Genomic DNA, 27,133 nt, shown 5'->3' on the forward strand with positions numbered 1-27,133 from the left:
ATCGTCGTACGTACGCGTAAAAATACACACCAGCAATTTCTTCTTGCTATCACTTTAACATGAAATAATACGACAATGCACCATTGTATAACCTTCGATATGATATAAGGATTGTTTCTTGGCCTTTTCACTGGATTAGAATCGTTTTCTAACACAAAAGTAAGCGAAAAATGAAAAAAAAACACAATGAACGCACCAACTGTCACGTTTGTTTCGCTACTTAAGTAGCGAAACAAACACCAAAACTGGTTACGCGATAAGGGACAAAATATTTGATAATTCTATCTCTGTCTAACCCATTTGTAACGTAATTTTCATTCTCTTTCTTGTGTAAGTGAGAAGGAAGTCGTCATTGCGTCTATTAGTTTCTCTGTCTACGATATGAAACGGCTGCCATTGCTGCCTAAGAAAGAAATAAACCAATAGATGGCGCTGATAGTAAAAACAAATGTAATTGTTATTGCTTCGTGTAATTATCAAATTTTACATCATAATGGAAATTATCGTACATCGTACGTAGGTATGAAATTATCGTACTTGCACGATAATTATCGTACGGTTGTGAACCCTGATTGGTCGCATTATGTCGCGTCGCGTAAAAACTAGAACAACGAAAAGGCGTCCAGCGTTCGTATACACAATAAGATACAAATATTGCTACGAAACAACGAACGGTGATACGGATACGGTGATTGGATCAGGCAAAGGATACGTAACTTGACCCTTGACTTTGTATTAAATTTTATTTTAAAATTAGTTAGAATGTTGGTTCATTTTTAATAGATTAGTTCACTTGTAGAAAAGCATAGAAATATATTATTTACAATTATAATGCCATCCTTACTAATTTTCGTTACGACAGTCATCTAAACAGGACATATTTTAGTGCACATGTGTGTAAACGTTTTATTGGCACGACCTGGGGCTTGAACCTCGAACAACAAGACATTTTCGACAATATACTCTAACACAAGGTATTATGAATATTCAGCTAGTATAGAAGGAATGTCAAAGGAAAATATAGAAAAAAAGCTGTGACAAATAATGCTCCGAATCATCGAAAATATGTAAATGACATTTGTACAAGTTTTTTAATGTACAATGTACAAGGAATAAGAAAAACAAATCTTTTTATAAACATGAATCTATTATATTTCTCTTACAAATACAATTAATAGGTACCAATATAAAATAATGTTATTACTCACAGTTATTTCATACAACAATAAATAATAATATTATAAATGCTGTTTCTAATACTAAAAATATTAAAAGCTAAAACATTTTTATAATTAATCTTTGAAGCTTTCTGTTTTATCTACACAGTTATCATATTCAATACTAATTGGATTGGGCTAATTTGGATTCTGTAAATAGATTAAATTTTATGTAACTTTCATTACATATATAAGTTAAAACACACACTAAATGATGCACACAAGTTAATTACAACTTAAATACAGCTTACATAACCTGCAATTAAGAAAGAATTTTGATTGTTTTACTATATAAATAAACAGCAGATATATTTATCAGGTTTCTTGTTTCCTAAAAAAATATTGTAATTAAGTACATTTTAATAAGCATTATTGGCACAAATCCATTTTTAATATATATGTATGCCACAGACCACAGTATGTTTTATTTAGGGTGTCAATTACTTTTAACAGCTGCTTTTGATTGATCATAAATGTTATTGCACAATCCAAACATGCTAGCCTTATGTATCGAATACATTCAAAATACTATTAATTATATTAATTTAGTAAATATTTGATACTTCTATAATATTTTGTCATGTATCTAAAAAATATTAGGATTGAATTGAAATAATTTTAATATATTTCATCATACACCGAATAATTTAAAAAAAACTATATTTTGTTTTAAATAAAATTAATTAAAATTATCAATTCAATTATTATCTTATACAAAATACTGTATGTAGTACATAAAACAATATTGAATCACTGTGTGTAGTAAACTTTATAATATAAAGTTTTAGATCGCCACAGACTGAATGTATTATCGAATTTCAATAAATATACACCCTCTCCAGGGTAAGTATGAGAGCCAGCATATACCTGAAATAACAATATTTATATCATTATTAAGTTAATAATAGTGTCCTCAACTAATATTGTTATATATATATATATATATATATATATATATATATATATATATATATATATATATCAACAATACTAATCGAAAAATAAAGTTTGCAGGTTTTGTTTCAACATCTGAAGGGTAAGGGTAGTGTTAAGGAATTTAAAATGTGCCAGTAAAAATAAAATGAATAATGGATTTGAAACGCCTTGGATAATTAATGGATGTTATTACCTCCATATGACAATCTCGCCTATATATTGGCACGACGAGATTGACCATCGGTCGATGACTGTTGAGTATGCGCCTCTCGCTGCCTACTTCTGGATCATTGCTACCATAAATTGTGTATTCTACAACAAACAAAAAATAGTAAGTATATTCACTAACATAATACAACTAACTCACATAGCAAAATACCAATAACATAACTCTATATTAGTAATTAAATAAAAAAGAAAATAAGGCGTAAGTGTTATAAGGATATATAACATATTATATTTTATTTTTCACAAAATTACCATCACGAAAATTAAACAACCTTTTTAACTAATATTATTTACATTTTGTATTATAACCTTCTCCTCAAAACGGGAAAAGGAGGCCTTTAGCCCAGCAGTGGGACATTCACAGGCTGTTACGGTTTATATATTAAATTCTCATTTAATATTTTCAAATATATAACATTTATTTTTTATAGTTATTTTTAAGTTATAAAACCATATCAAAATAGATCACCTTCATCATTTGTATCTTCATCCCCATCATCCTCATCATCACTCTCAGCTACATGCACGGTCACTTCTGATGTCGGTGATTTGCTCCATTCAAAGAAAAGTCCAAAACCTGCAAAAAGAAACACCTTTAAATTAAACAATTTATTTATTCAGGCAGACAACATATCGACCCACATAGGTATAACAGTTTTGTAAAATATTTCTTCTAATACCTTGTGTCTTATGAATAGTAGAAGATTGTATCTGACTTATAAGTTACTGTTTTATATTCTTGATAATTTTAAAGACAAAGATCATGTTTTCTTAAAAAGAAAAATGTATAAATACAGAGGAATTTAAACATCAACTTGCTTAATTAAGAATATAAGCACCATTGAAAACTCAAGTAATTATTCACCTATATCAAAGTTATCTGTAGCAAATTCCCAACATATACAACGTGCGCGCTGGTGCGTAGGCACCCTGATTGTAACGGTCTCACCGTGCCCCACAGTGAGCATTCCCCCTCCGGCTCGCGCTGACTCTTTAAACTGCACTATATCTTCACGTGTCCACATACGGGCCTCCTCTAGTCCTGGAAGCAATTTATAGTTTTTACATAAAATTAAAGCATTTAGAATATCATTAATCAAAGAGTTTAGACAAAAACATTTTTCAAATTTTTAAAAATATTTTTAATTAATTGTTGAGCCTTGTAAATCTAAATTATTTGTTGTCTAGCAACTTGTATCAAACATAAAAACATTTGTTATAGTATTTGTTTTTCACAAATCTTCTAATATTTGTGCCAAGATAGAGATGTGTCGTTGGGTTTACTAATTACATACTTGGGTTTAAAATTTTAGTTACTTTATGGTAATAATCTGTTATTATAATAATAAGTTACCACTTAGAATAAAACTATTAAAAATAACAAGATAAATCAATTATTGAATTGACTACCTTAACAGGTCAGCCAAATTCTTGAAAAAAGTTATTATATCTTTAACAAAGACATATTACAATATTAAATTCAATGTGAATATTAGATTATTTTAAAGTTGACTTCATTACTAACCGTCACCATCAGTTTCTTCATCTTCCTCTTCTGCATCTCGGGATTCTTCATTGTAGTCCATTTCATTCTTCTCAGACGTCTGTAATGATCTGAAATATTTTTCACTTGCTTCCCATTCAATATATTAAAGAAAAACGAATAGATATTATAATCATAATTCATTTTCAATGAAATGAAATATGAATTGAATTTTAAGGCAAAAACTATCTTTTTTTATTATTTCTAATCGGCCGCCCATTTTACGTCACACCCTGCGGTGCTATTCTGGGTGGGTTTTCCCCTCAATAAGGGTTGTTGGTTAGTTTGGTATCGCGATAGATACAGCGATGGATGTGCTTCTACAGCTTTTTTCACATCTGACAGAATATATTCGCAAGAAATCATTCTAGATTGTACTTTTAATATCAAGCATATAATTAAATTAAAAATTAATTTAAAAAAAAAACTTTTAGTACTATTTATATGACACTGTGCACACTCATTACAATTACTCACTTATTATCTGTAAGACCTTCATCACAGTCATTCAAAATGTTTTCATTTGTGCGATCCTCATTTTCAATTTGATCATCATTATCAGACTCCTCTTTATAATTCAGATTAGAATTTGCAAGCCGTTGATCCACTGCCAGTTGCTGTATATACTGTTGGTAGTGTTGATCTTGCAATTGTCTGATAAGTATCGCTTGCTGATCAAAGTTGCCTGGAAACTGCTGTTGTGCATACTGAAGAAACTGGTCATAAGTTTGTGCATTAAGAGCATCTTTTATTCTTTGCCTGCAAAATGTTATTCTATATGAGTATAATAATAATTATTATCGTATGAATATGATACTATTTATTAGAAAATATAACCTTACTATTTATTTTTTGCATAAAACAAAATATACCTACTAAAATAAGTTTTTATATAATACAAAATAATAGAAATATTAAATCCAATATTACAATAAATATTTGAAAAATACATACACTTGCTGTTCTTCCGATAATTTAGAACTTTCTTGTTTTTGTTTTTCTAACATTATTCTATTTTGCAATTCCATGTGTGCTTTTTCTTCTTCTATTTTTTTTAATCTATTAAATGAAGATCTTTGTAAATAGTATACATAATTTTTGTTTGTAAAATATATATGAACTAATAGATTGCTTGGAAAGTTTTTGGCAAAGTTTTTTTTCTTACAGGCAGTTTAAGGAAACATCTGTATATATATATATATCAAATGATTGAAAACAAATAGTATCCATATTTACTTTAACAGATGGTATTGTAGTCATAATGAAGACAGGCATTACATAGTTAATCTATGAAATCTTATATGGGAGTCATTAACTTAAACCAGTCATAATCTGAACTGTCACTAAGCAACATTTATAAGTAAGGCTGTTAATTATTGGGTATATTTAATAATGTTACCTTATAAAATAGGCAAATTTTCCATAAAATCTAATAACAATAACAAAGATTTTTGTGTCAGATAATCTGTAATAAAATACATCATTTGTATAACTCACTCTCTCTGCTTTTTATCTTCTACATCCTTTTGAATTGCTTCTAAAAATGGCTTAAACATAGGACATAACCTGGAATATATTATTAATATCTTCAATAATATTATAAATGTGAAAATGAGTTTGTTAAACGTTCACATATTAACTACTCGACCGATCATCATAAAATTTGGTATACACAATAGAAATCTGTCAAATAATATATGCCAGTGTAAAACAATTTATTTACTTTAAAATATAACTTTTAAATTTTTAAATATAATTCTAATTTATATCATAATTAAAGAAGTACCTATCTAGAGTATGTATAAATCCTGCTATAGCTTGGACTTGAGACATTTGACCAAGAGCTTGCCATGCTGATCTTCTGTCTCTCCCTATAACATCAAGCACTCCAAGAGGTGGTGCCGAGTTTAAATCTAAAGGTCCATGTGCAGCTTGTTGAGTATATGCAACCAACTTCAATCGATCTTCGTAGCTTAGGTGAATGGCCTTTCCTTCTTTATCTAAAAATATTGCAAAAATATTTTAATTTGAATCAAATTATGTCAATTCAAAATAAATTTTAAATAAAGGCTTTAGTATAAAGAATGATAGTGAAGAAAATGTTATTGTTGTTCTGACTTTGAGAAGCCGAGATGGCCCTGTGGTAAGAACACTTGAATCTTAACCAATGATCGTAGGTTCAAACCCGGGCAAGCACCACTGAATTTTCATATGCTTAATTTGTGATTATAATTCATCTCGTGCTTTACGGTGAAGGAAAACATCGTGAGGAAACCTGCATGTGTCTAATTTCACTGAAATTCTGCCACATGTGAATTCTACCAACCCGCATTGGAGCAGCGTGGTGGAATAAGCTCCAAACCTTCTCCTCAAAAAGAGGAGAGGAGGCCTTTAGCCCAGAAGTGGGACATTCACAGGCTGTTACGGTTACAGTTCTGGCTTTATAATTAAAGATATCAATATTTAATAGTCATTAAGCTTAACTTATGCTTTATAACTATAATAAAAACAACTTTTCCACAGTTGTTACTGAAAAAATGTTGTATGTATCTCTACTAAAAACACATTATTATTAATTTTAGTTATGCCAATTAGAAATCAATTTACCCAGGTAACCCAAGTTTATTTCTCAACACTACTTAATAATTACGTCTTTATCAGAAACTATTTAGAACAATAATGTATATATAGATATAGAATTACTTATTGTGAGGAATTATTATATATAATATAGATATGTGACGGTTGCATCACATTCTATATACCATGTAATCTTTGTATTTTACCTTTATAAAAAGAGAGTCCATGTTTATAAACTTCTCTCAATGGCAATCCCCATTTACGTTCTTCGCTTTCTATAATACCTTGGTCAGTTTCTAAGGGTACTTTAACTGGGTTGACTTTTTGATTAACTTCCGTTCTATTTGCCATTATATTGATAATAATTATATTCTAAATTATTTACAGGAATCGATTTTTCTTCTATCTTAATTTATGACTTTCATTGGTGGCACAAATCGTTTCCCGTATTATCAAAATTCATTTGACAAATGACAACTTCAGAATTTGTTATTTGACGTTTCAACTTTTTGACTAATTATCTATAGCTTTCAGTTCTAATGCAAATCATATTCTTTAAAATATTTTATAATTTTATTAATGTTTTATACCTGCCAGAAAAAGGAAAAAAAATGTTTTATATCTACACATAGGTGCATTAAATATTATTTATATGGTATATAACTATTAACTAATTAATGACCAGGCGCTTCTTGTATTGGCGATGTAATTTTTTAACCGAATGCTACGTAGAGGGTATTGGCTTGATATACATAAAGTACATAATGCTTAATATTTTTTCCAAGCGGCTTTATTAATAGCTATATAGTATATAGTAACAGCCTGTGAATGTCCCACTGCTGGGCTAAGGTCTCCTCTCCCTTTTTGAGGAGAAGGTATGGAGCCTATTCCACCATATATTAATATAAATATTAATATATGGTGGAATATAATTTATATATTTATTAATAGCTATGCATGATGCATATGTTCATCTGTCAATTTTGACATCATTACTCAAATCATAATCTAGATTCTTTTCAGTTTCTGCTTTGAGTCATTGTAGTTTTTTTTTCAATTAATCTTAACTTTCTAAACCTAATAGTTTAATTTAATAAATATATGCGTTATAAAACATGAGTGCATATTTAATTCTTTTAAAAACATGTTTAATTGTTACAACGTGCCCTAATTTTACAGTTGTATTGTTTACTATTTTTCATTGATATTGTTTATAACATTTACCACTGACGTAAATCTTAGCCATGGAAGTTAATCCATTAAATATATTTTTCGTGAAATCTGACAGTAAAGGAGATAGATTGCTATTTAGATACCCGTACACAATTGAAAACAAGGATGAAAGTAAGCAGAAGAAATTTGGTCGTCACAATCCATATGCAATAAATTCTGCTGAAGACCTACTGCAAAACTCACAATCTCAAACATCAAATATCTGTAAAGGTAAATAATTATAATTATATTATAATAAAGGACATTTTTGTCTCGTAAAGATTATATTTGATTTGCATTATTCACATTTTAGGTCAACTAAGTGGTTTTACAGATGAAATGTTGTCAACATTATTTGCTGTTAAAGCAGAACTTTGTAACAGAAAGTTTGAGCTTAAAGTCAATGATGTGAGATTTGTAGGTCATCCCACTCTTCTCCCCTACAGGACAAACAAAGATGACACTGCTGCTATGATACTTATTAATATAGTGTTTGCATTGCAAGCATCTGCAAGCCATTCAATTGGTATTTATATTCTTTTAATATAGTTTAAAAATTATAATAATTAATATCATTAAGTAACATATGTTATCATGGGCTTAATTGAATATCGTAATAATATGATAACATTTTTTTTGTATGTAAAGTAAAAAGCATTAGCTTTTCATATCGAGCTAGTGGTAAGTATTTTATTTTTTTTACTTTTTGGTCACTGTAATGAGTTGCGATGACTCAATAGTTACATGTCAATCTTAATCAAAGATAGCGGGTTCGAAGCCAGGCTAGCACTGCTGTACTTCCATGTGCTTAATTTGTATATATAATGCATCTTCAGCTTCAGCGGTGAAGAAAAACATTGTAAGAAACCATGATTGTGTCTTATTTCACTGAAATTCTGCCACATGTGTATCCACCTACCTGCATTGGAGCAGCATGTACTACACCTATGTATTATTATTTACAGTGAAATGTTATTATGACTTGAGCAAAAGACTGGGTAAAGCTCTAAGACATGAAGAGAAAAGGTGTTCATATTTAACTGAAGAAATGAAAATTATGGTAATAATAACTTTTATCAGAATATAAACTAGACATTAAGTCAGCTCATGTTTAAGCTAAGGATTTTTTTTAATCAAACAAAGTAAAAAAGTTAAAGAGCATAGCAACGGGGATTCCGTTGCTATGCTCTTTAATTTTTTAAAGCAATTATTTGATACATGTCATTTGTTTTATATTATTCAATAGTTGACACATAATATGCCAGAAACCTCTAAGCTATGCCAAAAAACAGTGTACAAATTTTCAACTAAATGGAATGAAATATGCATTAACACTGAACAACAGAAGCATGCATTTTTATGTATATAGTATAAGTTTTTATGTCCCTAAATTTCAACTTGTAACTGTAATTCGTTGATCTATAATATCATAATATATTTTTTAATAAAAAAGTCAATCACACATTATTTTTAAATTATAATAAATACTTTTATTTGTGAAATATTTTCAAACTACTCTTCTTTGTTTTTAGTTGGCAGCTCACGATGAAGTATCAGCATTAGATAGTGAGATAAATTCTGGTGAAAATGATGATGAAGAAGAAAATTCTAGACATTCAGTCAGCTCTACTACATACAGCATAGATAATGGAGCAAATAATGTACCTAAATCAGCATTTCATCTTATTCTACAGAGAAGCTCACTGGCGAGATCTATGAAGTCTGTGTTTGAAGAATTAAGTAGTACTGGTAAAGATATTTTTTTAATAAACCTATAAACCTTTGGGTATATAACCAATACTCTATTGCCAAAGGTACAAAAACACCAACATCATGTTATATGAAAAAATAGGTGTAGCTGAGAAAACAGCTATTAGAAAAAGCTTTTAGATATCATGGGTTAGCAAACCCCGAGTCCAGGCATTAAAACAACTTATTGAGTTATTTGGCCTAGTGGGTAGAATGTGTGAATCTTAAACAATGGTCGTGGTTTCAAACCCGGGTAAGCACCACTGAAGTTTCATGTGCTTAATTTGTGTTTATAATTCATCTCGTGCTTGAAGGTGAAGGAAAACATCGTGAGGAAACCTGCATGTGTCTAATTTTATTAAAATTATGCCACATGTGTATTCTACCAACCCACATTGGAGCAGTGTAGTGGAATAAACTCCAAACCTTCTTCTCAAAAGGAAAAGGAGGCTTTAGCCCAGCAGTGGGACATTAACAGGATATTACTGTACTGTACTGTGAGTTATTCTGTTAAGGAATTCTTAGTAGCTGCCCAGAACATGGAAATTAGCGGTGTCTACACTCCCGTACCTCAGAAGGCATGTAAAACTATTGAAAACCTGGACTCTTTCTGGATTTGCGCTCCTATTGTATTATGAATGTGAAGAAAAAGAGAATTCACCTATGTTTCCGTAAACACATGTGCTTTATAATATGTCCTAGCTAGCCTCTTTTGGGAATAGTTGCTGTGGTCGGAGAATAGATTGATGATAAAATTGTTAATATTACGGTTTTACATAAAAATAAAACCGGTATTATGTGCCGAGAATAAAATATACAGCATTGCTGTGAAGAAGCAGTCGTATACTTATTTTAATCTGTGGTCGATTGCTACCTTAGACAACTTAGTTCACCTGAATGAGACTAGGTGGCGCTAGTTTACCAGCAAGTGCGCGTGAACCGTAGCCATATTCTTTCATAGTCTTCACCAGGCGATCCGGTAATTCCAAGGTCTGCTGAAGGCGTCTGTATAACATGCCGATCGATCTTTGCAATCTATTGATACGTAGTTTCGCACAACAGCTGTATTTTTTTTATGCGAACAGATCTATTTCGGGAAGTCCCCATTTTTGGAAGACTTCCGCGGTCGCATCGGGTGTCAGGTGCCATTCCGCCGGGTCCTTTCCTCGTGACAACATTTTACCGTGCAGTGACGGTGAAAGAATACATTTCACTGCCCCTCTCGTTCCCATGGGTGTCGTAAGAGGCGACTAAGGGATATCTGAGCGACCATCAGGATGTTAAACATTCGCCTGGCTTGTTACCACCGTACGCATGGTGAAAAACTCGTGAAGTGGCTTGCAGTCGCGTTTCGAGGTCAGCCAGCGTACAGCCAGTGCCCGAGCGAGTATTGCCGCGATGGGTGTTGGTCCAATGGAGACGGTTGTTGAACCAATGCCGGGGGAAACTTTATTGACCTGCCGGACAGGGAGACCCGAAGAAATGGCTGTTCCGCTGGCCGCCCGTGGCATAGTACAGGGGCCCGAGCGTGCCTAACCAGCTCGCGAGGCTGCACCACCAGGCCACGCATAATCTCGGGGTGGACCGTCGTGCCGGTTGGTGACCGGAAGGTGGGGTCCCGGCGGCCACTTCCAGGGGGGTTCGGGGGTCCTTCCGTCCGGCGGGTCAGTGTATTTTTCCTTTTGGCAACCACTAGGGGAAACACGCCTCCACACTTTGCCCCAAATGGTAGCGCAACAAAACAGAAATAACGGTCGTATAGCGGTGTACACCTCTACCATACCCTCGCTGTTTGAGGTCGAGTTCTCTAACATCCGTGGACTCTACGCTAACCTCAACGCTGTCCACCACCATCTCGAGACAGCACGGCCAGCAATGTTGTTTCTCACGGAGACAAATACTCCGTCCTGCCGATACCAGCTATCTTAATTATCCCGGCTATACGCTTGAAGAATCCTTCAAAGCGAAAGCCGGAGTATGCTTGTTCGTCAGGACGGATGTTTGCTGTCACCGACTGCACTGCTTGGAGGACCCCTCCTTCTCCATGTTGGTGGTACGTGTGGACCTGGTTCGTCAGAGTCGAGTCTATGTGTGCCTCTACAGATCCCACAATGGTGACTTGAAGACAAGCCGATTATTTGACCATCTTAGTCGGGTGGCAGATGCTGCGCAAGAGCAATTTCCTAACGCGGAATTGGTGTTTTTGGGGGATTTCAATGCTCACCACGAATCATGGTTGAAATCCCTCAAAACTGACCATGCTGGAAGGACTGCTCATGCTTTTGCTCTCACACATGACTTGACCCAACTGGTTGATCAGCCCACCAGGATCCCAGACATTAATGGGCAAGCACCTTCTCTACTGGACCTTCTGCTGACTTCTCACCCGGTGGAATATCAGGTTGTGGTTCAGGCTCAGATGAGTGCCACAGGCCAAGCTGCCGCCACTAGCGGTATGCAAACGTCGCGTTTGGCACTATAAGTCAGCAGATTAGGACGGTATGCGCAATTACTATGCGTCGGTCCCTTGGAAGGAACGTTGCTTCAGTGGGAATGACCCGACAGCTAGTGCCGCTGCTGTTGCTGACGAGATCATGTTGGGAATGGAATACTACATTCCTAGCTCAGATCTCGTCAGTAGAGGTACGCGCAACCGATGGTTCACTCGTGAATGTACCGATGCTGTATCATCTAAGCAGGCGGCATATCGCAAGTGGATCAACGGCTGCATTAGCGGGGCATCTAACATTGACTCACTGAAAGCAAACTACAATAAAAATTCCAAGTCCTGTAGAAAAGCATACATGAAAGCGGATGCACAGCGCATTGTACAGATTGGTCATGACCTTGTTTCGCATCCTAGGGGCTCCCGTAGCTTCTGGCGTCTGACCAAGTCTGTGCAAAACAATTTCTGCCAACCTTCGCTGCCACCGCTCAAAAATCCGAACGGATCGCTAGCTCACAGTCCGCAAGAGCAAGCTGATCTCCTGGCTAAACTCTTTGCCGATAATTCCGTCATCGATGATTGTAGTGCGCTGCCACCTACAATACCTTCATGTGGCCATACGATGCCTGACATTAAAATCAGGCAACGTGATGTGCGTGCGGAGCTGCAATCACTTGATGTACGGAAAGCTAGCGGTCCCGATGGAATACCAGCCATAATGCTGAAGAAGTGCGCAGCGGAGCTGTCTCCTGTGTTAACGCGCCTGTTCGAACTTTCTCTCTCTTCGGGATGTGTGCCGGAGGCTTGGAGAAGAGCTAATGTGCAAGCGGTTCCCAAAAAAGGGGATGGGTCTGACCCGGCAAATTATCGGCCAATAGCTATCACCTCAGTACTTTGTAAGGTGATGGAACGGATTTTAAACAACCAACTGATCCATTACCTAGAAGATCACTGTCTAATTAATGATCGTCAGTACGGGTTTCGACCAAAACGGTCCACAGCTGATCTTCTAGCGTACGTAAAACACCTCTGGGGTGAAGCTATCGACAAGCATGGAGAATCTTTGGCTGTCAGCCTCGATATCTCCGAGGCTTTCGACAAGGTCTGGCACAGAAGTCTTCTCTCCAAGCTGCCGGCATATTGTCTGCCTGCTCAGCTATGCACCTGGATTGCCAGCTTCCTACACAAGCGTAGCCTTCGTGTTTTAGTAGATGGTTGCGCTTCACAATTCTATGTAGTGAATGCTGGGGTCCCCCAGGGATCTGTGCTATCTCCGACACTCTTTCTTTTGCATATCAATGATATGCTCTCTCTTGGGAACATACATTGCTAGGCAGACGATAGTACAGTGCATGGTGGATACCACGGACGCGCAGTGGCTGGGCGGGCGGAAATTGAGGAGAAGCGGAAGGATCTTGTCATTGAACTCGATAGGACATTAGAGCTCATCGCCAAATGGGGCTCTGATAATCTTGTTGAGTTTAATGCCAAGAAAACTTAGGTATGCGCTCTCACAGCGAAAAAGTCAGCATTTTCCCCTCTTCCCTCCCTCTGTGGTACTCCGCTGGTGATACAAAGCAAAATCGCCATGCTGGGGATTGACTTTCGCTGCGACCTTAGTCCAAGGGATTACATCGAGGCTGTTATAAAAACAGCTTCACGGAAACTCGGAGTTCTGAACAAGGTGCGGCGTTTTTTCACGCCACAACAACTGTGCCTGTTATACAAAACACAGGTACGGTCTTGCGTTGAATATTGCTCGCACCTTTGGAATGGCTCCGCTAAGTACCTAATGGAGGCCTTGGACCGGTTGCAGCGACGTGCAGTACGCATTATTGGCGACGTAAAGGTCACAAACACCCTTGAACCTTTACAATTCCGTCGCGAGATAGCAGCACTGAGCGCTTTCTATCGTCTGTATCACGGCGAGTGCTCTGAGGAATTATTCTCTCTAATTCCTGCTTCCCCCTTCCTTCTTAAGTCCACGCGAGCTGGTTCTCGATGTCACCGCCTAACTGTGACATCAATTCCATCGCGAACAAAGAAATTTGGCAACTCCTTTCTTTGTCGCACTTCCAAAAAATGGAATTCCTTACCAGCTCACGTGTTCCCCTCCTCTTACAATCCGGGTTCCTTCAAACGAGGCGTGAAGAGGCATCTTGCGGGCCGTCAAGGCGAAGGCGGCTAGTGCAGAACGTTTTTCCCGTCTGTACTGGCCGTCGTGGCGTTTGGACTCTACTACCACTTACCATCAGGTGGAGTAGAGTCATTTGCCCTCCCGGCGAATATAAAAAAAAAACCTGTCTGCTATTATGTTGTACCTCCCCGGGAGGTAATATGCTGACAGCGTTATTTAGAATTTGTCCGCTAATTGGAGAAGTTTGAATGTCAGTTCCAGCAACGCTAAAGACTTGGTTCCGCCTTCTTTTCGAATATACTGTTAAATTCAACGCTAGGATCAACGCGTATATAATTTAGAATAACCTAATATTTATTTAAGTTGATTATAAATTTTGTTTCAATGTTATTTAATTTCGTGATATTATTTTTTTTTACAATTACCAACATTAAAAATGATTAGACTTTGGTATAAATAGCGATGTATTTCAATGAACGATTATAATTATTGTTGAACTTGAGCAGGGTGGTTACTCTGCCTGTTTAAATAAATATTGTTATAACCACCCAACACTTCTTTCGCTATCCTGGCACACCTTCTGTTTCATCTCAGAAGTGGGATCGGCCTAAAATATGTCGGGACCGTACATAGATGGTCTTGGAAACCACAAAAGGAACAGAGATCCGTCTATATCATCATCTGAAGAAGAAGAAGAAAATGAAATTTTTTTTTTAACTACTTCAAAATCTGTCGACGTAGTACCATCCAAAAGAAGACGCGTGGCTCCAGCGGATGCAGAAGTGATTCCTAAATTTCGTCCCGATGAAAAAACGAGTAACGTGTCCAGATGGTTGCACAAAATTGATCAGTTGGGTGACATTTATGACTGGAGCTCTAAGGATCGGCAATTTATCATGCAAATCTGGCTTAGAGGTTCTGCGCGAGAATGGTATGAAGACTTGGATGATTATAATCTTTCCTGGGACGAGTGGAAGGAAGCATTGAAAACTGCGTTTCCACGGTCTACGGATTACGTTGATAGACTCAAAGAAATGTTGGCATGAAAGAAAAATGATTCTGAGACAATGACTAAGTACTTTCACGGAAAAATGTCATTACTTAAGAAATGCAAGATTAGTGGTGAAGATGCTATATCCTGTATAATAAGAGGTCTGCCAGCTGAATTACGACCAAATGCAAAAGCACTGTACGAAACCGGAACAGTTATACTTTGGATATTTATCATCGTTGGAAAACTATAAACGGATTGAAATGGTGAATTCCGCTAGAAGAGCAACTTGGAGAAGAGGCCGCGCTGAAGGTGTTTCGTCAAATACTATTACAAGCACACAAGAACTCGCAGATACAAAACGCTGCTACACATGTCGTCAAACGGGGCACGAGGCGAGGAATTGTAAGGCGACAACGCGCTGCGACTACTGTCATCGCTTGGGGCACAGCATCGCGACGTGCTGGTTTTCTTCAAGCGGTTCAAGCCAGGACACAAAAAAGGTCAGCAACGTTTTACATATTACCTACGATATTTTATCTGACTTATATAAGAAATTTGCTTATGCGAAAGGTCACGGGTTAATCGCATATATAGATACAGGTAGCAAATTAAATTTGCTTACCCTCGCAATAACAAAAAATTAGAATTACAACTTCAACCATCTAATGTAGTAATAAGAGGCTTTGGGGGCAGTCAATTACATTCTTTAGGTAAATGTGAGATAGAAATAAATATTGACAATATTGTACTGAATGGACAAGTTGAGATAGCAGACTATCATCTACCCGACATAGATTAATAATAGGCCCTACATTGATTAATCAAAATCATGTTAGTTTAGTGACCACCGCCGCATCTGTGTCATTTTACCCGACAAATAAATTAAACATTGACGTTATAGGTATTAATTTAGATTCAAATGACTTTATAAATAGTTTTCCTGTACTCTTAACTGAAAATATTAATATTAAAAAATGTAATTATGCCTTCGTGTCCGTTACCCTAACGGACACCACTACCAATCGACCCGTATGTTTTAAACCTTATCGTCTTTCATATAAAGACCGTGAAATTGTTGATGGCAAAGTTCAAGATTTAATAGATCCCGGTATTGTACGAGAGTCTACTTCCGATTATGCGACGTAGACTCTCGTACAATATGTCCAGTAGTACTAGTTAAAAAGAAAGGAGGTGATTATCGCCTCTGTGTCGATTATCGTGCACTAAATGCTCTTACTATAAAAGATCGTTTTCCGTTACCTCATATAGAGGATCAGGTGACTCGGTTAGGCGGTAAAGTTTATTTTACGGCACTAGATCTTTCACAAGGCTATTATCAGGTACCTATGGCCGCGGAATCAATTAAGAAAACCGCTTTTGTAACTCCTTCCGGGCAATATGAGTTTACAAAAATGCCATTTGGATTAGCTAATGCTCCAGCCGTTTTCTCGCGCCTAATTAAAATGGCTCTTGGCAATATTAATCAGGATATTGCTCTATATTTGGATGACGTAATGATACCGTCGGTTACAGTAGAAGCAGGCATTTTACTTTAAAAAAAAATATTACGAGCACTTGAAAAAGCAAATTTGAAATTAAACCTTAAAAAATGTAGCTTTCTCAAACAAAGTACGAATTATTTAGGCCACGAGATAACAGCCGGAATTATACAACCAGGACAAAAAAATATATAGATTGTGTAGCTCGATATTACCGTCCACGTAATGTACATGAAATACGGCAGTTCATAGGCCTTACTTCATATTTTAGAAAATTTATACGCGGATTCGCTGAAATAGCACAGCCTTTAACGAAATTAACTAAAAAGGGTATTGTATGGGAATGGGGCCAAAGTCAGGAAAATGCTTTCAATTTATTAAAACAAAGACTAGTTGAGAAGCCCGTTCTGGCCATTTATGACAGAAATGCAAAAACAGAGCTTCATACTGATGCTAGTAGTGTTGGTTTGGGGGGAATACTAATGCAGTACCAAACAGACTGCACTCTGAAGCCTATTGCGTACTATAGTAGAGTAACTAGTAAGGAAGAGCAATTTTATCATAGCTATGAACTGGAAACCCTGGCTGTGGTAGAATCTCTTAAACGATTTCGTATATATCTCACGGGGATTCCGGTAAAAGTAGTGACTGATTGCGCAGCCTTACGTACTACGCTTGTAAAAAAGGATCTGGTGCCCCGTATAGCACGATGGTGGCTTACTATACAAGATTTTGATTTACAAATAGAGTATAGGCCCGGTGATAGGATGCGACACGTTGACGCATTAAGCAGAAATCCGGTAGAAAATTTAGTTCTTATAATTGAAGAATCTGATTGGTTATTAACATTACAAATGCAAGATGAAAATTTACAAAATATATTTAAAACAGCTTCGCGAAGGTACTACATATAACGATATAACCTCTAATTACATAATTAAAGACGGACTTCTCTATAGATAAGCTTTAGTAGGCGATAGATTTGTTATCCCAAAATTAGACAAATATGGCTTGTTACGAAAATATCACGATCAAATCGGTCACCCGGGATTTGATAGATGCGAGCAGGCTATAAAGGCTCAATTTTGATTCCCAAAAATGACTCTGTTCATTCGAAAATACATTAATTCATGTTTAGAATGCGCCTATAAAAAAGGACATTATGGTTGCAAGGAGGGTGTATTATATCCTATTAATAAAGAACCTATTCCAATGCACACGCTTCATGTTGATCATTTAGGCCCATTTGTTAAAACGCGAAACGGAAATACGTTTGTTCTCGTGGTTATCGATGCTTTTACAAAATTTGTTTTTGCAAAGCCAGCCAAAAATTGCAGTTCTGTCGAAACAATAAAACTTTTAAAAGATATAATTAACCAATTTGGTAACCCCGCTAGAGTTATTTCTGATAGAGGCAAAGCTTTTACCAGCAGGTATTTTAAACAGTATTCTGAGGAGGCTCAGTTTAAACATATCCTCAATGCTATAGCTAGCCCAAGGTCTAATGGCCAAGTAGAACGTGTAAATCACACTATACTTGACGGACTCAACACTGTCTGAAAGTGAATATACATGGGACATTAAATTGCCAGATGTTATTTGGGGAATTAATAACACTCGTAATAATACAACAGGATATTCTCCTTTTCAATTAATGTTCGGACATAATAACATCCGTTTCCCTTATCCCATCAGGGCCTGATAAACATGCCTCTCAACAACAGCACTTACAGACATGTAGGGAGAAAGCAAAGTTTCGTATCGATAGGAACATGACACTTATGCAGAAGAGATTCAATAAGAATCGTAAAATATGCAAGAAGTATGTGGTAGGGCAACTTGTTTTATGGAAGGGGGGTTCTGCTAGGGATAAAGGAGCAAAACTTACAAAAAAACTTGATGGATCTTATACTGGTCCTTATAAAATTATTAAAGCTGAGCAATCCTTAGATCCTTATGTAATATGTAGCATAAAGGGGATGAAAGGTTATAAACGATTTGACGCGGTTGTTTCTAACAACCGCGTCAAATCGTTTATAACCTTATAAGAGGGGAACAACTTCGCCCATATGTTTCTTCTATGTCTGTAGATGATAGTTCTGAAAGTGATTATGAAATGGATAGGGATGATTTAATTGATCTACTAGAAAGTTGAAATTATATAATGTAGAATTCGTTTATTAAGTATAATATAATACCTGCTTATAAAAGAAAGAAAAGGTTGGCTGAAGTAATTAATTAGCTTATATATAATGATTGATATATTATATAATAAGTGTATTTTTTTAAGAAGCTTATTAAAATTAGTTGTAATAAATGTGTGTTTGAACTACTTCAAATTCTTACCTTAATAAATAATGGATAATAACATATTATAGAGGCGCATAGTCTGGAGAATCATATAATAATATAAAATATTATAGTTTTGTTATTTGTTACTAGTTGACTAATTACACTTTCTGGAGGAATAGTTTAGTCATTGTATATCAAAAAAAGTTCATATTTATATGTAAAAAAAGCGTCTGTGTGACTAACAGTGATACATATTGTTATATGTATCACTGGTAAAGGCTTCAATTAAAAGTAACAGAAGAAAATATTACTAATTAGTAACAATACATAAAATTTTGTCTCATATTGAAAACGATATACTTTTTGGTCCGCATTTTTTTTTCAGATATCTGATGTCGGTGAAAACTCTATCAGCCGTGGGGCACGGCAGTTTCAGGATGGCCGAGTGTTAAACTCAACTCTAGGATCAACGCGTATATAATTTATGTAGAATAACCTAATATTTATTTAAGTTGATTATAAATTTTGTTTCAATGTTATTTAATTTCGTGATATTATTTTTTTTACAACTACCAACATTAAAAATGATTAGACTTTGGTATAAATAGCGATGTATTTCAATGAACGATTATAATTATTGTTGAACTTGAGCAGGGTGGTTACTCTGCCTGTTTAAATAAATATTGTTATAACCACCCAACACTTTTTTCGCTATCCTGGCCCACCTTCTGTTTCAATACGCTACCAATGTTCGGTTGTCGGACTGAATCAGTAATTGTGACTTTACTAGCGTTTTCGAGTTCATTTTGATAGCAGCAAAAACGGCGAATAGTTCTTTCTTGTTGCTGTGCCATTTTCTCTGGTAGTTTGACAAGTTCCCTGACATCACTTTTCCGTCCAGTTAAGCACCCCAACCAACATCTGAGGCATCCGTTGCCAGAAAGTTGGTAGCCGGTTCTTTGTGTATCGGTACCGAGTGATGAGTGACTCCGCGCCACCACACCATTTCTCGGTAAACGTTCTGCAGGATACGTTGCACTTGGCGGGGAAATCTCTTGTCGAACCGTCGCAGGAAGATTTGCAAATTGCGACAATGTAGTCTGCCCCGTGGGATGACAAAGTTGGCAAAGTTTAGCTGTCCCAACATTGTTTGTAATAGATATTCCAAGTCTTGTGTGGGAGTCAGGATAGATTTCTGGAAATTTACTTTCCAACCCAATAATTCCAAGTGTCTTACGGCTTCCGCAGCCTGAAGACTCAACTTGGTTCGGTTTTGATGCACCAGAAGAAAGTCGTCTAGGTAGACTAGCACTCGACAATCTTTCGCACGCAGGGTCTCCGCGACCCAGCATGTGATGGAAGAGGAAAGGTGCGGTGCAGAAGCTAGACCGAAAAGCAGGCACGTCATCTCGTAAATACGGTTTTGATAACTGATTCTGAGAAAGGGTCTGTGTGATTTTGCCATAGGGACATGAAAGTAAGCCTGCGAAATGTCGATCTTTGTCATCCAGTCTCCAGGTTGAAGAAAGTCCGGCACATCTGTATGAGAAATCAAACGAAAATGTTTCGTTTTTACATATTTGTTCAGTTCCCGGAGATCGAATATTGGAGATGAAACTCGGAGATTTTGCCCTGACTTCTTGAAGAAAATTCTGATTCAGGAGTCCGATAATTACTTGTCATGGCAGGGGAAGTTTTTCTTGCATACCGGTCCATTATTGATTTTGTAGGCTAAACAAGGGGGGGTTTTTTGAACAGGGGTATTCCTGTGATTGTCGTCATGATAAATTTGTTTGCCTCCAAAGTCTGTCATTTGTCTTTGAATTGTACAAGGTGACCCCCCCCCCCTGAATGATTGTGTCGGATAGTCTTTTTGTTCTTATCTCTGTTACGAAATGTAATGTTTTTAGTTTGCTTGTTGTTGTCAGCTTTCCATTTGTAAGTTTAGATTGACACTATTTAGCTCGCTTGGGTTTTTAACAGCCCAATCTAGTATTTCTTGTAAGCCTGATTGCAACAACACCTTTTGGTACAGCAAAGCATTTGTTAATCCCGCAACAAATAGTTCAGGGGCCAAAAAGTCTTTGCCTTTATTAAGGCAGCACAATTCGTCATTGTTTTTAAGGTTGCAAAATCCCGGAGATGCAGTGACTTCAGCATTAGCTGAAAGCAATGAGTAGCTAATGCTTTAGTGTAGCGCACGTGTTGCCACAAGGGTGTTAAAATGGTGTAACTTTATTAGTTGTTTTAACCTATTCCCATCGGCGGGTTTCATGTGTTTTTTCTCGTCAAACTCTGTCTTGTATGTACCTAGATCTAGAGTTTCTGTTGACATCGAGGGGTTGGATAAAAAAGAGCTAACATTATTTACTTGGTCTGAGTTTACGTGACTACTGGATTTGTTGCTATCAGTCCCACAATGTTGATGCATTATTAAATTTGTAAGAAAACTGACCTGGTCATATAACGCGTCTTCGTATTCTCGGATCGACCGTTACCTGGGAGTCCGGCCGACGTTTCTTTCTGGGAGTAACCTCATTTTCACCTTCGTTGCTCGAACTGCTTGAATTCGAGGTATCCTCATCCTCGCGGCACTGATTATTATCGGTATACACACCATCCGAAATAGGCACATGCGAATCACTAACTTCGCCGTTTTTATTCGGGGTGCGATCCATAATTTCAAATAGAAAAACAACTCAATGTTTTCAATTAATTTTTCACAAAACTGAATTACTTTAGAATTATTTCGACCACCTTTGGCGAAAGTACACAACGCTATGAAAGAATACGGCTACGGTTCCCGCGCACTTGCTGGTAAACTAGCGCCACCTAGTGTCATTCAGGTGAACTAAGTTGTCTAAGGTAGCAATCGACCACAGATTAAAATAAGTATATGACTGCTTCTTCACAGCAATGCTGTATGTTTTCCGGAAGGCACATCAATAGAATAATTATTGCATTTAGAATAATTTTTATTTCAGGTATTGTACAAGTTCGTATAAACAAGTGGGTACTTCTATCATTTTGTCTGCCACATAAAGCACATCAGATACATAATAGGGGTTTGATCATAGAGCCAGAGACAATTGACAAATGTGTGCAGAGGTTACGACCCTATCATGGCATTCTACTTATGGTAACACAATTGTATATTAAAAATTTAAGGATATCAGTTATTTATAAAAGTATTAAATGAATGTTTTGTTTTTATTAATTACAGGTAAATCCCAATGAGTTGCTGGCGTCAATTCCTTTAGATGGGAGCCCCGCACTTCTAAGACTTATAAAGTTATACAGTCCTCTGAAGAGTTTACAAACTTTAGCGATTGAAGCAGATCTGACACTCACACAGGTAAAATAGTTAACTGATGTAAGAAATTATTCAAATTAATATGATTTAAAAACAAATACAAATATTAAGATGATGTCATCCCAAGCATTTGTATCTTATAATGCATAACACTTTGAATAGTTGAGTAGTAAGAAACAGTTTAACAATCGAGTTAAATATGTGTATAATTCATTCATAGATTAGGGTTTTTTTTCTTGAAGTTCTTTTAAAATACAATATTCACTGTAAATAAATTTAAGGCATTTATTTTTAAATATTATGGTTATTAAGTATAATTTTATTTGCAGGCTTTCCAACTTACAGGGCATTTGGTGTACTGGGCTAAAGCAACAGTCATATATCCGTTATGCGAAGGTAATGTTTATGTAGTCGCGCCCGGAGCGAACATACACATAAACTCACCACTAGTCGACGAATTTGCCAAGGAATTTCCTGGACTATGTTTACTACAAGTGAGTTAATAATTAAATTACTGGTGGTAGAGCTTTGTACAAGCTCGTCTGGGTAGGTACCACCCACTCATCAGATATTCTACCGCAAAACAGCAGTACTTGGTATTGTTGTGTTCCGGTTTGAAGGGTGAGTGAGCCAGTGTAATTATAGGCATAAGGGACATAACATCTTAGTTCTCAAGGTTGGTGGCGCATTGGTGATGTAAGCGATGGTTAACATTTCTTACAATGTCTATGGGCGTTGGTGACCACTTACCATCAGGTGGCCCATATGCTCGTCAAAAAATAAATAAATTATAAAATCAAATGTTGACTGTCGAGTCTAAAGGAACTCGATGTGAATAAGTTAAATGTACATTTCTACCGGCGATGGTATAAAGATAGATTTGTGACTCACGCATTAGTACCTTAGGAGTCTTATTTCAATTTAGAACCAACTTATACTTTACGAACCGGGGGGAAGTACTCTTACCAATGAAAAAGTAAATGTAACGCTTCGTATAAAATAAAGTATTTATGAGATATATAGAGTATTATTATTCGGTGTGCGCAGATGCTGAGCGAGTTCTCGCTGCCGGCGCCGCTGTGGTACGTGTCGCGCGGCGCGTGGGGCGCGCGCTGCGGCGGGCGGCCGGCGCGCCTCGTGGCGTGGCTGCTGCGGCGCCGCCTGCTGCTGCAGCTGCACACCTACGTGCAGTTCAACTCGCCGCACTGCCCGCACTGGCCCAGGCAGCCGCACGCGCACTACGGTGAGCGCCCGTTGTCGTCGTCTTTCGGTACACTTTGCCGAATGCAACGGCTGATGGTTTGGTTTCTTACAAATTTGTGGTCGGGGCGTTTACTCGCTCCTTTGATGTATCTTAATGTCACAATCGTATGATACATTTTTTGAATAATGTAAAAATATCAGCATACAAAAATCATTCAAAATTTTTGAATGCTGTACATTTTATATTTATGTAGTAAAACCGACGAAATACAGTTCTTACTCGTTACCACTTCTACCTTGTTTGAGTTGTGTGTCGTTTGTTAATAATCTATTTTTGTATGTGCTTAAAACTGGTCAATATTTATTCAACCTAAACATTTTTGATTGGCCTACATTAATAAAATAAACTATAGACACATAAAACCGAATGTTATAATTCAATACTTACATGAACCAATTTTTTTATAGATGGTAAAGAGTATTTTTGCGAAAAACACGACTCTTACTACCAGTCAAACAGTGTATCATTCTCATCTCTAAACCAAGTACAACTAAACGTCCCCGAGCCGGTTGAACCTAGAGAGAGCATTAATACTTTTCCAGATTCAGATGAAGATTATCCAACGCAAAACAACCTTAACCAGACGGACTTTTCTCACACAAAACCCATAGTTATTGAATCCGAACACACGAAATACGATAAATTCCACGAAGTAGACTCGGCGAATCATTCCTTCGATGATGGTATTGACGTGGTCGATGGCTTAATAAAACCTAGTGTCAATGGATGTGATTATGAAACAACTAAAAAGATACAAAAGAAAGTACAAGGAAACTCAGTTGATAGCGGCATATCGAATAATATTAACGGGAATGGCATAAATGGGATAGAAAACGGTCATGTCAATGGGCACACGGATACTAAAGATATGGATGTAAAAAGTTTACCATCGAGACTCTCAGATTTATCCTTAAAAGAGTCCGATAATGTGATAAACAGAGATACAAGTAGTGACGAGGATAAATTTGAAAGTGATATAGAAGTATCGCCAAGGCTCAAAAACGCTCATGCAGCAACAAATGGAACAGAAAAGAAGAACGGTGTGTCGTTGAATCTTAAGTTGCAGAGTGAAATGAGGTGCGTTATTAAAAACATGTTTTATATTTGATATTGATGAAAATTAAGATAAGAATTAATTTTTTAATTGAAAATAGAGTTTGAACATATGATTTAATTCAAGTAAAGTCGGTTTTCTTTATACTGCAAGATGAGCCTAATGTGAATTCCACACCAAAAGTAACTATTTTTATGTGTTTCAGTTTCCAGTCGCCTACCGTGTGGAGCGCGCCCGCCGGCTGCGACGCGACTGACGCGTGTCGCGTGCCTAGCGACCCACCCACCACCGAGTCCCTGCTCGACACCTTCACCGCCGAGGAGAGAGCTGTTCTAGCCACTATACCCGCCTCGGAGAACCCTGGCGATCTGCTGTTACTCGCACAATTACATAAAAAAGGTATTCATTCAAAAAATGTTAAATTAATGTGCATGTACATTGCATGGTATGGCATAATTATTTATACGCATATTTTTGCTTAAAAATAACCCATAAATTACCAGACAACTTCAATTCATTGAAGGCTTGTCATCACTAGCACTATGACTATAATTTTTGTTTTATTAATAACTTAATTAGCTCCTGAAGGATCTTACTAGTAAATTAATTATTTTGAGTTTTATATCACCACTCCTGGTCTCTTATTATATTTGTGAGTTGAGACTTTTTTAGGAAGGCGGACGAGCAATTGGGACACTTAATGGGAAGTGGTCACCACTGCTCATAGAGATATAAGAATATAATAACCATTCCTTACATCGCCAATGCGCCACCAACCTTGGGAACTGAGATGTTATGTCCCTTGTGCCTGTAGTTATACTGGCTCACTCACCCTTTAAACCAGAACGTAACAATACTAAGTATTGCTGCTTAGTGGCAGAATATCTGATGAGTGGTGGTGGTACCCCACCCAGATGGGCGAAGCCCTACCAGGTGGTAGGACTTTATGCAGGCCTTCATATAAATTACAATACCCGTCGCGATATTTTGCCGTAACTTAGATTTAAGAAGAGATAAGTGTTGGATTAAAAATTTGGAAATATTTTTTTGTAATGATTATATATAATTTTCAGGGTACTTCCGTGGCGAACAACATCTTGAAGAAATAATGTTTATGGAGAATGTTTCTCGATCGCAACTGATGCAACTTCTTGACAAGTTCAAAGATGTGCTTATTACATTTGAAACAGAAGATCCCGCAGTCGCAATGCTCTACCCTTATTATTAAGTTGGTATTAGAAATAAATACTATTGAGAAAATTTAATGCATATTTTATATTTGCTCGCGCAAATGTATATCTCTTAATAAATGAGATAAAATATCATAACAATGTTGCTTATTGTCATTTCTGTAAATTTTACACATATTTATACTTTTTGTACAGAATTTTATGATTTATTATGTTGTGGCTGGTTCACTCCGAATGAATTTTGTTTAATTAATAATCTTCGCTACTCAAAAGTTTTTATACGAAGATGTTAAAAAATATTTCATTTGTTTGTGAGTTGGTTTTTTTTGTTATTGTTTATTTCTATTTATTTAATCCTTCAAAATTTTAAAATTTATTGTCTTTAATTAAGTTATTGTAGAAAAAACTCCTAAAGTAGTAAATTGTAACGTACTTAGTATGTTATATCTAAATAAAGTAATATTTGATTTATTTATACCCTGGTGCAAGTAAAAGGTAAAAGTTCTTTTTGTCTAAAATTTTCGCCAATAATAAAGTGAATGATTATAGATTTAAAAGTAAGTTTACTTTTGTAGTGTGTGATATTAGTTAATGAGGAAGCTTTAATTAATTTTTTTATTCAATAAAAAAATATTTTATATCATATTGGTTTTTATAACTATTTGTTAATACCAAAATTCGGGAAACGGTTAAAGAGCCATAACGCCACCACGCCAATGCGCTATTTCGCTCCTCCGATAAAGGAGAATGTCCAAAGATGAATGGTCCAAATATCCACCACTAACGAGACCTATGTTGACTTATAGTCCATTAAACAGCGAGTAACTTTAAGTATGAGAAAAAAAATAAGCTGTTAGTAAAAAGTTGACTATATGAAAAACAATAATAACTTAACTTATTTTGCTTCACTATTTATTTCAATACATATTCATATTTAAACTAAATACTCTATTATTCAAGACATTACAAAATGTCTTTGTGTAAAGGACTCAAATGGCACTTTGGTTTGCGACGCAGATAAGGTGAAGGAGAGGTGGCGCGACTACTTTAACGTGTTGCTTAACACACAACACGGTAATGTCTCTCCTCCAGAACTGCCTCCTAATCTCGGACATGTTGCACTGGTAACACCTGACGAGGTACTCAAATGTCTTCGTACAATGAAAAGCCGTAGGCCCTGACGACTTGCCGATTGAAGCGTGGATAGCGATGGGTTCTCATGGTGTGAACTTACTTACTGACCTTTTTAACCAAATACTTACTAGCCGGAAGATGCCCAACTCTTGGAGATTGAGTATCATTACTCCAGTATATAAAGGCAAAGGTAGTGTACAGGACTGCGAAAGCTACCGCGGTGTTAAGATTATGTGCCACACCATGAAACTCTTCGAACGCGTAATCGATTCAAGGCTCCGGCAAGAATGTCAATATGTCCGGCTGTGAAACCATAGACCCCATTTTCGCCCTAAGAATACTGGC

General features: G+C 36.3%; 2 protein-coding genes across 3 annotated transcripts; one reads left to right on the forward strand and one right to left on the reverse strand.

The window, feature by feature from the left end:
- Positions 1–1,172: 1,172 nt before the first annotated feature.
- LOC126769418 (Golgi resident protein GCP60) lies at positions 1,173–6,957 on the reverse strand. Its single transcript, XM_050488183.1, has 10 exons — positions 6,711–6,957; positions 5,711–5,924; positions 5,422–5,490; positions 4,879–4,983; positions 4,402–4,683; positions 3,907–3,995; positions 3,247–3,423; positions 2,851–2,958; positions 2,347–2,465; positions 1,173–2,084 (listed from the first exon to the last, which is right to left on the reverse strand). Exons 1-10 carry the CDS (start codon positions 6,853–6,855, stop codon positions 1,968–1,970), a joined length of 1,425 nt encoding a protein of 474 aa, XP_050344140.1. The 5' UTR covers positions 6,856–6,957; the 3' UTR covers positions 1,173–1,967.
- A 579-nt stretch (positions 6,958–7,536) lies between these two features.
- Positions 7,537–26,269, forward strand: LOC126769391 (GATOR complex protein NPRL3). Of its 2 annotated transcripts, none has more exons than XM_050488143.1 (11): positions 7,537–7,947; positions 8,030–8,242; positions 8,682–8,776; positions 9,249–9,465; positions 21,818–21,972; positions 22,057–22,188; positions 22,476–22,640; positions 23,194–23,389; positions 23,818–24,487; positions 24,670–24,863; positions 25,538–26,269. In XM_050488143.1, exons 1-11 carry the CDS (start codon positions 7,749–7,751, stop codon positions 25,690–25,692), a joined length of 2,391 nt encoding a protein of 796 aa, XP_050344100.1. In that variant the 5' UTR covers positions 7,537–7,748; the 3' UTR covers positions 25,693–26,269. The 2 variants fall into 2 exon arrangements, with proteins under 2 accessions (XP_050344100.1, XP_050344102.1); XM_050488145.1 differs by having other exon boundaries at positions 23,953–24,487.
- Positions 26,270–27,133: the final 864 nt, after the last annotated feature.

Source organism: Nymphalis io, chromosome 7, assembly GCF_905147045.1.
Source record: "Nymphalis io chromosome 7, ilAglIoxx1.1, whole genome shotgun sequence".
Lineage (NCBI taxonomy): Eukaryota > Metazoa > Arthropoda > Insecta > Lepidoptera > Nymphalidae > Nymphalis > Nymphalis io.

Bases quoted from the DNA above. Each gene is read 5' to 3' on its own strand.
- LOC126769418 (XM_050488183.1), bottom strand. From the start codon at position 6,855: ATGGCAAATAGAACGGAAGTTAATCAAAAAGTCAACCCAGTTAAAGTA. The intron at 5,491-5,710 runs GTACTTCTTTAA...AATATATTCCAG, and splicing joins TTTATACATACTCTAGATAG to GTTATGTCCTATGTTTAAGC. The intron at 2,085-2,346 runs GTAATAACATCC...TTGTTATTTCAG, and splicing joins GGCGAGATTGTCATATGGAG to GTATATGCTGGCTCTCATAC.
- LOC126769391 (XM_050488143.1), top strand. From the start codon at position 7,749: ATGGAAGTTAATCCATTAAATATATTTTTCGTGAAATCTGACAGTAAA. The intron at 9,466-21,817 runs GTAAAGATATTT...TTTTTATTTCAG, and splicing joins TGAAGAATTAAGTAGTACTG to GTATTGTACAAGTTCGTATA. The intron at 24,488-24,669 runs GTGCGTTATTAA...TATGTGTTTCAG, and splicing joins AAGTTGCAGAGTGAAATGAG to TTTCCAGTCGCCTACCGTGT.